Here is a 17141-nt window from a genome sequence, read left to right as displayed (position 1 = left end):
ATTAAAGGTGTGCGCCACCACCGCCCGGCTGTATTGTCAATTTAAAAGCAAGAGTCAATAGAAAACTGCAAAACCATCCCATTGGATGAGATCTCTTCCTTCTAAGTGCTATAAATCAAATACTTCTTGATGATCATGTTTCTGGTTTGTTAAATGAGAACCTCATAATTTCAATCAGGTATGTCTGTTTGTGTAAGGGAATACAGAACAAAGCAAAATGTAAATCCCATAGCCACACATCAATTTAACAACCCTCCACACTCACACAGTCATATCCAGAAATCACACTTGAACTACATTATTGCTGTATTTTTTTAGCATGCAGCAATCTTCTCTTTAATTTCACTACATCATCTTCACAGCTATAATTAAACAGGGACAGCAGCTGGAGACCTCTAGGTACTGTCAGTTAATTAGAAATCCACAGTGTTTCTGTACTGTGAATAGTTCAACAAAGCACAGGAGAGAAGAGAACATGCACACCTGAAACTATTCTGTAAGGCAAGAAAACAGAATGCCAAAATTCAGGAAAGATTGGTTTCTGTCAGTCATACAGATTGTTCGCTTCAATCACAGAAGATAAACAAAACCCTAGAAAGGGGCCTATGAAATAATGCCTCTACTACACTGAAGAAGTAATCCCCGTGCCTTTCTGTGGCAAAATGTGCACTTCTACATCATTTACTTATTCCTGTTTAATATTATTCGCTAACACTATGATAACACTTACAAGTCAGGGACCCATATGTATCCTCCTTTTGGGAGAGGATGAATAAAATAAAACTTACTACCACTATTTACCATGTGGCAAAGGCTTTATGGTATTAGTTTTGATCTTTTGAACAATCAGACAAGGAGATCTTATCAAGTAGTTGATAATGAAGTTGAGGCTCAGGGGAGTTTAGGTATTTGCTCAATACCACTCTATAAATGAATGGTGGTCAGAATATTCCCATCTCTAGCTGGTCTTAAAAGCTGAAGTCTTATGCCTGCTTTGTTCCTCCCTTAGATAATGAAGTTGAAAGTTGTCATAGAGCATGTCAAAATAAAGCTTGACCTCAAGAAAAGACTCACTCAAATAAAACAAACTACTTACAACTTCTAATGTCCTTCCAATTCTAAATGCTTATGAATTGTATAAGCACTTGAGAAATTATGTGCGATAACTTAGAAGTAGGCTCTACTGTAGACAAAGGCTTTCAAAACTCCATGTCCACCAAAACAAAGTTGCTTGATTAAGTAGTGGAAAGTCATGGATTCAAATGCCAGAATCATATAGAAATAGACTTGACATTGTTTACATGAGTTTACTCTAAATGTGTATTCACAAGACCTAAGAGTGCTGGACAGTAGGTATGGGGACTGGCTTCCAGATCTGATGTATAGCTGTGCTAGGATGTGTGCCTTGTTTCTAGGATTTTCTGCACCCTTTCTTCTAGCACATTTATATCTCTGTCATTTATTCATTCATCAGTTATCCATTTATCCACTCACTAATGCATTTTACTAATATTTAGTAAGCATCTATCATGTTTTTAAATCACTCTGGCCCTAGAGTAGCTTGAAAACTATTGACTAATCTAATTATTTTCTCACTAAGATAATGCAGCTGTTTGCTATCCTTGTAGATTATCAGACTCAGACATAGATTTGAGTAAGTCAAAGTCATGAAGGGTAAAAGCCAGGAGAAACTATCCAGCCTCATACTCATTACCCAGGAAAGTAATTTTTAAATAAAGTTCTACAGGGATCACTTATAAAATGATTGACAGTACTTAAAACTTCCACATAGTCTTCTTGGGAAACCTAAAAATTTTAAGTGCCCCAATGATTGCATTAATTATTATTATTACTTTAACACATTCAAAGATTCATGGGCTTTGAAATGTATGGAAACCACCCTAAAAGAATCTGTTTTTAATTTCATCCCTTCTTCTGTTGATTTATGTGTGTACCTGAAACATATATTGCTATTTTTCTTTATAATTTAATTTTTTAAGTAAAAACTAAACATTTAAGTCATTTGTTATCTTATTGACAATTTTTGAAGTCCATAAAGCAATCAAGAATTGAAAAGTCAAAAAAAAAAAAAAAAAAAAAAAAAAAAAAAAAAAAAAAAAAAAAAAAAAAAGAATTGAAAAGTCTTTGGGTCAACAAAAGGAAGTTTTGTAAATATGGTACAGACAAGAGCATGAAGCTGGAATCCAGAGACCTAGATTATTTCTAATGGTCACTAGAAATGATGCTTTTAATGTATCGGTTAACTTCCTTCATGGTTATACTGAGTCATAGCTGAAAGTAATCACAATAATGCCTAATGCAGGCAGTTCACAAAGTCCTATGTGTATTTAGCTATCTTTGTATTCCAGAAGATTCTTTGATCAATGGCAAGACTCTTATTTTAGAATGATAGAAATGTAAAAACAAAAATGTCTTCAAATCAAGGAAATGCATTTTTACCACTATACATACATACATACATATATATATACATACATATGTATATATATATATATATATATCAAAATTTAATTAATCCTCTTAAATGTTTTGTCCTGTAAAGTTAGAAGATTAGTATCAATGTATTTTAGTTTATAGGGCCCTGTTCCACATGTACTGGCAGCCATCCCTGACTATCATATACCATGCTGAAAGCAAAGGTATATGTGGTCTTCTCTAACATGTCATTAATAGAAATGATTCTATCAAGCTCAGTATATAGTCTACAGTATATATTCTAGCAATACGTGTATTGCTAATAGTCTCTTTATCTTAACATATGTAAAGCTGATTCCTAGGTCATTAAAATGGCTAGTCAATACTAGTCTATTGGTTTCTTAGTCTTCTTCTCCAGTGACAGCTGCATTTGTTTTCCAAAGGCTGAGGTTTAAGTGCCACAGTGCATCAGCACATTATGTGCATTCACATGAGATTTTCTCAAGGATCTATGCCTAGCTTTAGATCTTGCCCCAGTAGCTCTAGACCAGGAATGCCCCAAGCCGTATAACAAATCTGGTTTACCATCCAGATTTGTACAGCCTATGAGTCACAAATGGTTTCTGCATCTTTACCTGGTTATGCCATAAAACCCTTGAGGTTGCCTTAAGATCAAAGCCTGAATTTACAGCATGAGAAAAGTAGCAGACCCCTGCTCTAAAGGAAGACCACAATTATTTACACTCCGAAGAATAGTGGTTCAGAATTCCTGTGCTCTTGCACAATCATTTATGCTTGATAGCGCATACTTTTTAAAAACATGTTTTGATACTTTTATGAGTGAATGGAGAATTGTTTTACCTTACCATGCATTTTTCCATTTTGGTGACTGTTAGGGGAAAATTCCCTACATGCTCATTGTCCATCTCAGTGCCTCACTCAGTCACTTGCTTTCCATGTTTTTTTTTTAAGAATTAGATTGTCATTTCTATCTTCATTTGTAGAAGTGACATGTGCTTGGGATTTTAACCCCTTAGCTAGTACATTTGTTGCAAATCTCTTTTCTTTGTTTTTTTTCCAATTTGCCGATTTCTTTTGACACATTTTAATATGGCTGAAATAATCACTTTTAAAATATAGTCTAAGTTTATTTTTAACTCATGCTTAAAACGTTCTCTTCCTGGGATCATAAAGATATTCTCCTGTATATTCCTACGGTTTAATGTTTTGCTTTTCTTTCTTAGATCTTTAGTCCATATTACCCTAAAGTGTAGAAGTAGTAAATATTAAATAAAACTGAAGCCATTTTCTCTCCAACAGACTTATGTGAGAATTTTAATGCATTAATATATTTCCGTGGGTTTCTCTGGTTATTAGATATGTGGCAAAAGAGTAAATAATTGAACTTTTAAAATTAAAAACAATGCCTTAATGAGAGAAATAGCTTAGTGAAAGAAAAAGTCTCTGTCAAGCCTGGCAGTGGTGGCACACGCCTTTAATCCCAGCACTTGGGAGGCAGAGGTAGGCGGATTTCTGAGTTCCAGGCCAGCCTGGTCTACAGAGTGAGTTCCAGGACAGCCAGGGCTACACAGAGAAACCTTGTCTTGAAAAACAAACAAACAAAACAAAAAACAAAAACAAAACAGCCTCTGTTGCTAAACTATCAACAAAAGTAACATTTATAATTACCCCCAAATTTTAGCTAGTCCAGTCACTCCCTCAATCTTATGGAGACTTTGCTTAAGACACAGTCAGCCATTATTTTTCATTATCTGAATACTCCTGGAATAACAGTCACTACAGTATTAAGTTATTTTTGGGTTTGCCCTGATTCGCTTAGCGTGGTTTTACTGAATCTCTACAATAATGTATAAAAAGAATAAAATGGGAAATATCTTAACCAAAACTAGTTAGGTCTCCTGACTAGTCAGACATTGATACTAGTGAACACAAACACATCAACAAACATTTAAGACCTGTCCTTCAAAGACTGATGTGAAGGTATGATACCCAGTTCCTTACTCTATGGTCAGTACCCACACGGAAAACCTGTGTTTCCTGGTTCTTCCACATCAACCTCATGTGAAAAAATTTAAATGTAGCCATTCAAAACCCTAGTGATGGTTATTAGTCCATTGGTTATTTTCAGAGATAGGTTTTAGATCAACATAGCAGCATGTGCATAGGTGTGGCAGGCCTGTGTAATATATAAAATGTGTTATAAGATAAACTCTGTGCTTCATGGATCTGTCTGTGGACTTGAGCTTATGTTAAAATGAGCATCTTGTTAAAGTATTTGTTTCCTTTAGTAAATATTACAAAAAGCAATTTAACTCAAATTTGAAGGAAAGCTAACAAAAAAATGTACGAACTCTAATGCGTAATTAGCCTTTTAGTCTATGCTGATTACTGGTGCCACCAACCTAGAGAGTTTCTCATCCAGCTTTCTCAGAGATAGGCGTGTGCAAGGTAGGGGGAAAAAAAATAAAATTTGGCTGCAGCTAGTTTTGGAATAGCAGCAGGTCTGGACATTGCGTGCTCCTAGGGACATCAATTTATCTGCTCACAATGACAATCAAGCTCCAGTGTACAGCAAAAGCATATTCATCACGATGATCTATTGTTCCTTTGAATGCTCACTTCTGGGAAGTATGTGTTCAGTATTTCTGTCCAAAATGGTTGCAGTTTGTCATATGCTTGTTGAATTTCTCTTTTCACCCAGTTTTTGCTAGTGATTTGGGGATAAGGATGATGGAAGATTTAAACAGTTGAAAAGACTTTCTTTTACCACCCCTTTAATTTTTTTTCTCCTTTATTATTGTCTCAAAAGAAAGCCCTGTGGTGTGAATACTGAAAGGAGAAAAAACATAATTAAGCCTTCATTGTGGATGGTCTTTTCGTTACCTTTGAAGTGCCGAAATTAACACAGCAATCTCTTGATTTTGCCGTCGTGGCAGCAGCTTGCTGTGAATAGTCATATTTTGCTAACAGAGATGTGCATTTGAAAGTGTAAATTAAATGATTTAAAAGTGTGTCTGTGTTGAATGTGTCCCACTTTACACTGCTCTGATTACATTTGACTGTTTTTTTTTTTTGACCCATATAAAAAGTGAAATTGTTTTATACTACAAATGGCCAGGAAGCTCAGGATAGAGTGATTATAAATGCTAAAAGGAGAGAGCAAACACAGGGTGGGATATGCTTATCCATTTCCTGCTGTGTTTCTGTTATGTACAAAAAGCGATAAGTAATGCCAACAAATGTCACCATAGGTAATGAATTAAGAGATTAATGGTGAAATTTCAGTCATAGGGCCACCTTTACATTATATGGAAACAGTAAAAAGAAGTAGAAAAATTAAAAGAGACTATGGAAATGTGTTTAGAATGGGTCATAAGGTGGTACAAGGTAGACTTAAAGAAAGTCTGGGCATGTTGCTACTGTGACAGACATCTCAGCCAAGTCATTCTCAGTAATGTGCCTGGCCTCTTTTAAAAAGAAGCTGCAAATTTTGGCATCTGTATCATGCTACCCCAAAAGTGAGTCTGGTATATAAACCTTGCTGTGAGGAATACCTTGTTTTGTTGTTGTTGTTGTTGTTGTTGTTTTGTTTGTTTGTTTGTTGGTATTTGAGGAATACCTTGTAAGCAAGGCTACTCTTACCATTTATTTGGATCTGCCTAAAATTTAGTGTGTGAACATGGAAGAAAAGCAAGATTTTCTGTCATAAATGTATGAAACTTAGTAACTATATGAATTTATAAAGGAAATGTACAAATATAGCAAATGCTATTAAATCACTGGCTCAGGTAATTCCATAGAAAATGTCTAGCCCAGAGCATGTCTGGACAAAGAGGTGGAGAAAAAGAAAGATTCCTAAGGGATAGAACAGACAACTGGGAGACATGTGGACAGGGCTAAACCCAGAAGCTCAAGATTCCACCAATATGTGGTGCCCTTCTATTAGTATCTAGGGATCTTGATCAGGCTTGTTTTGCCAGTTAAATAATTAAAAAGCAGAAAATATCTCAAGTCAAACAGGTCTCAGCAAAGAATGTCTCAGACGGAGCAGTTAGATTCAGCCTGTGAAGAAGGTTTTAAATAGGGATTGGAACACACACACACACACACACACACACACACACACATACACACACGTACACATGTACACACGTACACACCTATGCATATGTCTATAAGACAGAGCAGATAAAGTTAGCCACTTAACTAGGGGTAAGAAAACACATTCACATATGCATACTCATATACACCGCACACTAGTGCATGCATGCATGTGTGCATGCACTGACATACACACTCATTCCAAGGCACAGTGAAAGACCCTTTGCAAAGCAGAGGAGAATTTGGGAAGATGGAAGGCCTCTGCCCTCTACTGAAGGGCTGAGGTTTTAAGTCTTAAGAAGTGCTACAACAGGGCTTTCTTCCCTTTAATTTAGGATTGGTCAGTTTAAAAAAGGGGGGGGGGCTCATAGGCCCACAGCTTGAGGGAGGGGGGCTACTAGCAGGAGAAAAGCCTGCAAGGCCTTTTTCTTTCAAAAAGAAGATAGCCAGAATTGCCATCTTCATCTAGCTGTAGTTCTATCCCTATCTGTGTGTTTATTAGCAATTTAACTCCTAGGCCCCACATCCAGAAAATTCAGACTTCCCAGACTTCAAGACATGATATGCACCATTTTCCACACTAAATCTGTAGTCAGAAAAAAAAATGTCTTGGAATGAGCATTGTAATTTAAAGAGCCAAAGAATTAAATATGCAAGAATAGAGAAATGATGGCTCTGTGGTTAAAAGCAGTAGCTGCTCTTGTAGAAAACCCAGGTTCAGCTTCTTGCTCCCACATGATGGTTCACGATAACTATAATTCTAGTTCTAGGAGATCTAATGCCCTTTTCTGGAGTCCTTTTTTTACTGAATGCATGTTTACATGTACAAAGACATAGGCAAAACACCAAACACATACAAATTCTTTTAAAAAACAAACATTTAAAATATCATGTTATTCTATGCTTTTTCATAAAAATTTATGATTTGTACTATGTTTATAGAGGGCATAAAGTAAAGTTGTGTATATGTTAAGCCAGTCAACTGTTCCAGGGCAGCCTAGACACTACGGTGTATAGTCAAACACTGTAGGTATATTTAGGCATGAAAGCAGTCAACCAATGAAAACTTGTACGTATGTGAATTTCTTGATTTTAAAGAACCCAGTAAACAAACAGAATTCTGATGAAAATGCATGTGTATTTTAGCAAAACTCAAGAAATAAAATAAAATGATATTGCATCATGAACCTTAGTATCCCTGCTATTATGGCTTATTTTTTAAAATGTTCTAAAACTATAAACCATGTTCTAAACGCAAGTATTATATGACTCTAAGTAACAAAATAAAGCTGGTTGATTGGATAATTAAGACTTGGAAACATAAAATGTTTTCTATACAAAAAGAAGACCTTGTGCCTCCAGGTGGTAAGTCCCCATAAAAAAAAAAAATCTTATTTTATCAATGAACAGTTTTATACAGTCCTACATGCCACATCTAACTAACATCTATGGAAAACACTTAACATAGTATGTTTAACAAGCTTAGTAAGTGGACATTGAAAGAAAGACATTAGCTGAGATGCGGATGTGATGGACCCTAGTTGTTAAGGAGCAGTACATCATCTTTCTGAAAGGTAAAGGAAACAGAAATTCCAAGAACCTAGCAATGCTCTTGCTTTTAGAATTAGGACCTATCATGCATTCCCATTACTTCCAATTCTTTGTTTTGGTAAGTAGCTGACACCCAGGCCAGCGTGTTCCCTCCTTCTGTTTCCACCCTGGGCTTATAGGAAAATGGTGTATTATTGACAAGGTAAATTAAACATGATGGAAAGCAAGCTGCCAGCTTCTCCTCACTTCAATTTTTTTCATCCCAGTGGTTATTGTCACCTTATTAGAGTCTGAGAAAAGAACCATAAAGCAATTCTCACTTCCTTGCAATCAGCTGCGGGCTCATCTTGGTTTCCTGAACTTTCAGTCTCTGTTCCAAAGAGACCATCCCCAATCCAGACGTTCCTCATTTCTCATCCTGAGTGACCAGAATTAGACCTCTAGATCAGGAACAAAATCCTACATAGAGACAAAACTGAGGCTTCAGGAGAAGCCTCTTCTTCACATGACACTAGCTTCCTTTCTGCTGTTCACTAGTTTTTTCCCTTTACCAACAGTTTATGTTAATTGAACTGATACCTAAATGTTCCCAGATCTTTGATGAATGAAATTAAGCTTCATGATAACTTAAAACAAACTTTGACTTTCTTTCACTTTCTTGACTTTGTTGCTCACAATCTCTCCTAACATCGCTCTCAATGTTGTATGTTTGGGATTTTCTACTGCTAAGTCTTGTCAATCGTTTTCCTGGGAAACCCAAAGCTTTTGCTGGGTCAGACTTGCCTCCTCTTATCCACACTAAAATCAGCTTTTGATCTATAAGGAGAAAGAATCCCCACCCCCCTTATATCTTGGCTCTTCTGTTCTGAGGGTAACTTTTTCTCTAACATAAGAACATATGAAATGTAATCTTTATTTTTCAAGCAAGATAACATTTGCTATCTAAAGTCCTTTTGTCATACTGGACTCTCAGCCAGAACCATGTGCATTAGATATATTAAACACAATAATAAGTAATAACAAAACACTTTTGAAAGAAAAATTCAAATAGAGAAGAAACTATGACTGTCACTTCATGGTAGTGATAACCTCCCTCTGCATTCCCTGACTTCAGCCTGTGCCACTCACTTGTGGGATTGCCAGCCTCAACCCAGACTCTACTCCCTTCTTCCCAGCATCCTTGTAAAGAAATATCCTGGAGGAAGCTCCTCCAGAATAAGCATGCTCCTCAGACTCCTGGAATGGTTTTGTCACATTCCTTTCCTGTTAAAGTCACCTTGGTATTTCAACACCTTTGAACACATCCTTGGGGTCCTCATCATTGCCTCATAATGTTAACTAAGATCCCCTTTGCCCATCTATCCCAATGGACTTTTAGAAACCAGCATTCTCAGCTGGTAGAGTACTACATTGATGGTATGCAAATAATTTTTTGTCTCTGGTGTCAGTCCTCAGTCTTGCATAGCCACGCAGTGCACTTCTGTTCCAGTTTTCCTAGACTTCAGCATGAGTTATTTCAGGAGTTAAAGGACATTCTTTGGGACAGAGGAAAGAAGAGGAGTGTTGCCTTGAAAAGCAAGAGATATCCATCAGTGTGTTAGGATAACCAAGGCCTGACTGCACATTTTGCCTGAACTTGATGTTGGGATTGTTAAGGGTCAAACATGGACCAACTACAGATGGGCAGTGTTAGAATCATACCTAGGAAGTAAAGATAGAGACAAGTTCTAGGACACTCTCAAAGAACAAGTCTCCCTTGTTTCCCCAAGAATGGCAGAGTTTCTAAACTGTCCCGAGAGTTAAGAGTCAGTGTGCTCGATGATCAGTTCCTATCAAACTGTACAACCTACTGATTAGTTCATGTACTAATAAGCTAGTTTGAAATATTTGAAGTACATACCCCGGACAAAAAGAAATAAAAACAAAAGCTCTCAAATTTTTGAAAAATGGGACCTTTGCAGATATGATTAAATTAAGGGTGTTGGATAAAATCCTCCTGAATTATCTGAGTGGATCTCAAATTCAGTAAATAATAATAATATTTAATAATTAGTATTATTATTCCCTTATTAATTATTACTATAGTGAGGAGAAACTGAAAAGGATGAGAAAAGAGGAGAAAGAAGAGCTCTTATGAGATGAAATTGGAAATTAATGGTCTAAGAAACAAACAAGTGACAGCCTACGGGCATCAGAAGCTGCAAGAGGAAAGGAAAGATCCTTTCAGAGAAGCACTGGAAGACATGCTCCTGTTGACAGCTACCCTTCAGATCTCTGTCCTCTAGGATAGTGATAGAATAAATGTCCACGTGGAAGGCACCAAGTGTATGCATTTTGCCTCAGAAGCTCTGAGAAACCACACAGAAAATATCACTCAGAACTAAAATTCAGCAGGAGCTGAGGTAATGGCTATACTACAGATCAAAAACCCAGGTTCCCCCATTTCTGCAAATAAGCATCCCCATTACTCCCCATAAGAGATGGAGAATATCTTGTATAGGCAATGGACCAGATACCAGGTGGCATGACTATATTTGACCTTAGACAACTCCTGAAGAAATAAAGCATGCATTCTAACATAACAGACCCCTAGAATTGAGTTGCATTGATAGAAAAATGCTACATTTTCCTCCATCAACAGAAATGAAAAGACTATTATCTCACCAAATTTACTCTTAGAAAAACCAAGAGAGTTTATTTCCATATATTTATGTATTTTTAATCTTGGTCATTCATCTAATTTTTTTTTTGGTAGAGATTTAAATGGGGGAAATAGTAACTATGCTTTGTTGACCTAATAATATTATAGCCATAGCAAATAACTGAACAGTAAAGTTTATGGGCTAGTGATAGCTCCAGAATAAGTAAAGAATAGCACCTGTTCTGAACTCAGGCCTCTCCTGAACCACAGTGTTTTCACCTATGTAGGTATTAACTGTACCTGCTGAATTCAGTTGTAAACGCCACTCTGAACAATATTGCATTTGGGTCCCAACTACACTTTGTCTGATACATTCCTGGACTCCCCTGAACTGTTCAACAAATTGTAATCAATCTAATAGGATAACAATAACATCACTGAACCTTAATACTCTCCATCTGGACAGTGCTAGCGAAATAATTAAATCTGCTAAGCTGCCAACCTCTCCATAAAGGTGGTAGAAAAAACAAAACAAAACAAAAAAAACAAAAACAGTTTTATTCTTGAAGAAGCATTGAGCCTAAGCCATGGTTGGAATTCAGGTGACCTAGTAGGCACAACACCACATACATATTCCAGTTATAGAAATAGACAAATTTCAAAATGATTCAACAGTGATATTTGATGAATATAGTTCATATAAACCTTACCTGGTGACTTTCAAGGCTGGGGTTGGTTGTAGGTATCCAGAGAGCAAGAGACAGCTGCCAATTTCTAGGACAAGTCATTTTACAACTTGAAACAGGATTCCTAGGTTAATCCCCATCCCTATACCAGGTTGGGAGCCTGAGGTCCTTGGTTGTTATTTGCATTATTTTATTATTAGATATTTTCTTTATTTACATTTCAAATGTTATCCCCTTTCTTGGTTTCCCCTCCAGAAACCTCCTATCCCCTTCCCCCTCCCCCTGCTCATCAACCCACCCACTCTGGCTTCCCTGCCCTGGCATCCTCCTACACTGGGGCATCAAGCCTTCATGAGACCAAGGTCCTCTCCTCTCATTGATGTCCCACAAAGCCATCCTCTGCTACATATGTGGCTGGAGCCATGGGTCCCTCCATGTGTACTCCTTTGTTGGTGGTTTATTCCCTGGGAACTCTGGAGGTACTGGTTAGTTCATATTGTTTCTCCTATGGGGCTGCAAATACCTTCAGCTCCTTGGGTCCTTTCTCTAGCTCCTCCATCGGGGACCCTGTGCTCAGTCCAATGGTTGACAAATCCACCTCTGTATTAGTCGGACACTGGTAGAGCCTCTCAGGAGGCAGCTACAACAGGCTCCTGTCAGTAAGCACTTGTTGGCATCCACAATTGTATCTGGGTTTTGTCACTGTATATGGGATGGATCCCCAGGTGGAGCAGTCTCTGGATTGTCATTCCTTCACACTCTGCTCCACACTTTTTCTCTGTAACTCCTTCCATTGGTATCAGGTCCTTAGAAAAACCTTTCCTAAATAATAACAGAGTAGGAGTCTGAGGTAGCTGTATATGTATACAGCTCAAAGACAGTGAATGTACATGTAAGAACGTGTTTTCTAAGAAATTGTTTAAGAGCATTAAGGAACTTTTCCCCACCTTTTGGATGTGTGTTTATGTTTTCTGGGGAGACAGGAAATCCAGGTGAATCCAGACATGGAACAAGGCATATTCAAATGCCTACCACTGGAACTGTGAAGCATCTCTTATGGTTGGGAGGTGTTCCTTTGGGGAATACCTCGGAATGTGGATGTGGCTACAGGAAAATGTTACTTCCTCTGAGCCATAGCTTTTCATCAGCAAAGTCACAGAAAAGAACTAAACTTGGAGTGAACTGGGAGAAGACCTAGTTTAGAACAATGCCAACTCTCAGGTGAGCCTATTCTAATTAACAGGGGTGGACCAGAAACTGCAACATCAGGAATCACCTTTGGTCTGGACCACTCTGAACTATCTTCAGTGAGGAAGCATGGGGGTACTTGTCCCCAGCTAATAATCTCCTCTCACAACCTTACCCCTTGTTATCCATTTATTAAACATGGGACAGAGCAAGCCACTAAATTCAGCATAATAATCTTTCTGGCATAATAACTCACAACTCAGTTGCCTCAACTTTCACGCCATTTGGTTCAAGCATCAAATATTAAGAAATGTCAATGGCTTCTTCAGAAGGAAGTTGAAAAAGAAGAATGCAAATTAGGACTGAAAACAAAAATGTACTGAACATGGAAACTTCAGGGATTCTACTTCCAAAAAGGACTAGAAATTAAAATATGTTAAATATTATTGTATGTTTGCTTTCTTTCTTTCTTGCATTTACCTATTCCAAAGACCCTTTTTTTTTTTTAGTTTGTGAAATATCTCAAAACATATAAAAGGGGAAATTTCTCATTGCTAAACAAAGACAGACATTATGGCCACACTAAATTACATGGTCTAAATATCTTCTCTTTAATTCCTTTCTCTATGTTGCTGGATTTTTACTATATATACTCCTATTATTATAGTGGAAACATTTTCGGTTACCATAAAAATTCATGAGTTATAACTCAATACTATATAATAAATTATCTACATGCTGGGAATTTACTAATGAAGAAGCCTTTACTGTCTTGAACAATTTCTCTCAGTTGGGAACTGGAACAAGCTTGCTTGGGTGTGTTTCAGTGTCTCCTTTTATACAATCAAAATGTCTGGGGCTATGGTCACCTAGAAGAATTGAGCATCTTCTTCTAAGACAGGTCTCTCACAAAAGTGTTGGAAGGTTCCTTGCTGGCTGCAGGCAAGAAGTCTCAGTTCACCAGCATATGGGATTGTTCATGGCGCTTCCCTCATACTAGGCACATGGCCTTCATCTGAGCCACACTGATCTAAGAGAGAGTAGAGTAAAATTGACTTTGCCTGTTATTGCCTCTTTTCTGAAACCTTCTGGTTACTTATTCAATGTGTAAGTCAGAGAACACATCATTTGCAGCTAACAGCAACACTATGTGACACCTTGGAGATTCCTTGCCACCATGGAAATCTTTAATATTGATCTGAATTTGATCATTGAATTCTTTGTAATTGTACTAGCTTCTTATACAAGTTTAGATGTCATTCCCAGAATCTCATTCTTATAAGTAACCATCAAGTTAGCACCTTTGCATATTAAGGTATTTTTAATCATTAATCCAGATAATTTTCTTAGGTTAGTTTCAGAGAATGGGTTGTTAAATTAAAATAATCATACTTCCTTATTAATTTTTCCTTCTTGAAGTAATAATAATCTTATTATTTATGTGACTTTTGTACTTCCTGTCCTGTATTTGTGACATAAACACTTTAAAGTGTCTTTGCAATGAGTCACAGTGCATATTTATTATTTTCAACTGATGAATTCTTTATCAATTTTCTTCTAGGTAGACATTCTATATTATATATGAAGTTTTGATACCTATAGCATGTGGGTGTTTTCATTGTTATTTAACCATTTTATAGATCCTCCTGAGTTTGTTTGTTGCTGTTATTTTGGACAACTTAGAACTTGATGAAGATCTAAAGAAGCTCAAACAAGTAAGTGACATGTGGGAGTTGAAACATAGAGATGAAACCTCATTCACAGTGATGTTGACTTTGAACCATCAAAGCAAAACATTAATTGAAAATTTTGAGACATTGTCAGTTAATAAACTTAATTTTAAATTAATCTCCTATATAGTATCAAGGAATATTTTCCTATTATTCTACTAATATCCTTAAACTACTTTCATAATATTTTTTGAGTAAAAATAAGATGGACATAGTTTAAGACACTGGATTTTGAGATCTCTTTTCTTCCATTAAATGAAAGTTGTTTAGAAACCACATTCCCCAAGGCCACACTGCCATATTACATATGTATGTGCAATGGTTTTTCCTTCATCATAAAAGTATTAAAAAGCAACTTGTCTGACTTCTGGACACTAGAAGAACATCTAGTCTTGGTGCCCAAAGTGATTATTCAAAATTAAGTAAGATAAATTATCAAATATGTGTCTTCTTATACCTGAAACCAGACTTTATTAGGACAGAATAAATTATATCAAAAAATGGAAATTGAAGTATATAAAGGTTATGTTTGCCATGGCAGACAGATCAGCTAATTAGATCCATAGTTCTCTTGCATGGAAGAGTGTTTGCTCTTGTCTGGAGTATTTTGCTCTATTGAAAAATAGAGGGAGGGAGCACATTTGGAGAATATTTTCTTGGACATGCTCACACATTGCAAGATGAAGAAAAATATTAACAATAAGACCCAAGACTCTTAAGCAAAACTTTGGAATGATGTAAAGGCTCTTATACACTCAGAATTTTCTATTCTTGCTTATTCGGCAAAAGATAAAACAACATAACCTATTAAATTTGTATTTTTAATATCTTCTAATGATCTAATTTAATTTTAACAATATATTATTCTCATCTCCAAAGCCGATGATTTCACCAAAGGTATCCATAAGGGTTGAAAAGCATATTTGTTGTAAAGACCCCAGCTCTGAGTGTACCAGGAAGGTTTTAAGCTCAACAGTGTCTTGAACTATACAGGCAAATGAATCTGTGGTGAGGGTTGTTTTCTCCTGATTTTTTTCAGTATGTGGTTTAGGGAAAATGGTCATCAAGTGAGTGCTAGGATGTTACTCTATGCCAGTGATGTGAAATGCTTCATTTGGCTCCTTTGTAGAAAAAATATATTATGTGTGAGCTCAACATCAAAACTATCACATACATAATTTGACAAAACCAATAAAAACTTGCTGCTTTCCAAATCTGGAATTTATATTTGGATTTTCCTATGTGTCATATTTATCATTCATAGATCTTGAATATATCTTATATACTCCCATCAAAATTGTACACATAAAATGAAAACCATTCAATTTTTTTCTAACTGATCTACAATAAGATTTAGTGTGGGATTAAACAACTACTGAATAAGTAAAATACCAAGTAACTTCAACCTATATTTGCAATTCTGCCAGAAGGCAGTTTTAAAAAGTTACTTACAGCAAATATTTGGAACCCAAATCTAAATACATTTTGCAGTGATAGTATTTTGAGTGTTTTAATTTACACATATATATATTTAATGTTTTTACCTTCATATATCCAACAGTCAGTCACTTTAGGCTTTTCATTAATTTTTTCTAACTTCAAATGAAAAAAACAACAATTAAAAAGAATCATGAGACTTGGAAGAGGGATCAGTTGGTAAACTACTTCACATGCAAGTGTGAGCACATGAGGTAAGATCCCAGGGATTCTTGTAAAGGGCCATATGTGGTGTGCATATGTAAATCTAGTACTGTCAAGGTAAAGATAAATGTTCTAGCTGACCTGCCAGTCCAGCCAACTTAGTGAGATTCTGGTTTAGTTAAAGAACTTATCCCAAAAATAAGGTAGAAAGGAGTGGAAGAAGACACCTGATGTTGTCCCATGGCCTTAATATGAATGTACCCATGTGTACATATACTCAACACATATGCACACATACATGATCTCACACATACACACACCCACACACGCACACACCATCCACCCACTCACACCCACCCCCCCCCACACACAAAAAGCCTAATTGGTATCTCACTTTTCTCATGAGCATTAAAATGTTAATAACATATGGCTCTTCAGTATGTGTATGTGTGTGCATGTGTGTGTGTGTTATAAAATGTTTTATTCAGAGTGTGATGCTTTAGGCCTGTAATCCCAGATGAGAGGAGGCAATATGATCAAGGGTTTGAGGGCATAGTGTTTGCTATATAATAAGTTTGATGTCATCATGTCCTTCAAGAATCCCTGTCTTAGAGCTAGGTGGTGGTGGCACTCGTTTTTAATCTAGCACTTGGGAGGCAGAGGCAGTTAGATTTCTTAGGTCAAGACCAGCCTGGTCTACAGAATGAGTTCCAGAACAACTAGGGCTACACAGAGAAACAGAAACACTGTCTCAAAAGAAAAAGAAAAAGAAAAAAAAAATCTCTGTCTTATAATCAATAAGAAAGTTGATAAATAAATAAGAAGTCTTTTTATTTTTTGAAGCTCTGTACATCAGACTTACTATCCAATTATTCTTACCTCCAATTTAGGCATCTTCTTTGTAAATTTGAAAATATTTTCAGCACTGAAAACTTCAAGGAAAATAAAGTAGTGATTCCATTTTAATAGTGGCTTTAGGCGATTGTTTATTCATGACTGGACTAAAACTACATATTTAATTAATTCTTCTATTAATTCCACACACCAAATCTCTTCAATTTCATATTTAAAATCCATTGAATCAAAAATTATCATTCTAAATTAAAGTGTGTCTTGTTCATTTTCTTCCCTCTTGCACAAGAATAT

General features: G+C 36.3%; 1 protein-coding gene across 5 annotated transcripts in view; it reads left to right on the top strand.

Moving 5' to 3' along the window:
- Nalcn (sodium leak channel, non-selective) overlaps positions 1-17141 on the top strand; it is a 307060-nt gene that overhangs the window by 180062 nt on the left and 109857 nt on the right. For 4 of the 5 annotated variants that reach the window (XM_031360820.1, XM_031360815.1, XM_031360819.1 and 1 more), the window contains exon 15: positions 14265-14339. The exons of the other annotated variant lie outside the window; for it this stretch is intronic. In XM_031360820.1, the coding sequence (XP_031216680.1) occupies positions 14265-14339 (75 nt within the window). The remainder of the gene's footprint in view (positions 1-14264; positions 14340-17141) is intronic. 5 annotated transcript variants of the gene reach the window in all.

The sequence above is a fragment of the Mastomys coucha genome, unplaced genomic scaffold (genome assembly GCF_008632895.1).
Source record: "Mastomys coucha isolate ucsf_1 unplaced genomic scaffold, UCSF_Mcou_1 pScaffold9, whole genome shotgun sequence".
Classification (NCBI taxonomy): domain Eukaryota; kingdom Metazoa; phylum Chordata; class Mammalia; order Rodentia; family Muridae; genus Mastomys; species Mastomys coucha.
The sequence above is the reverse complement of the archived record's forward strand: the minus strand, read 5'-3'. Positions and strand labels throughout refer to the sequence as shown.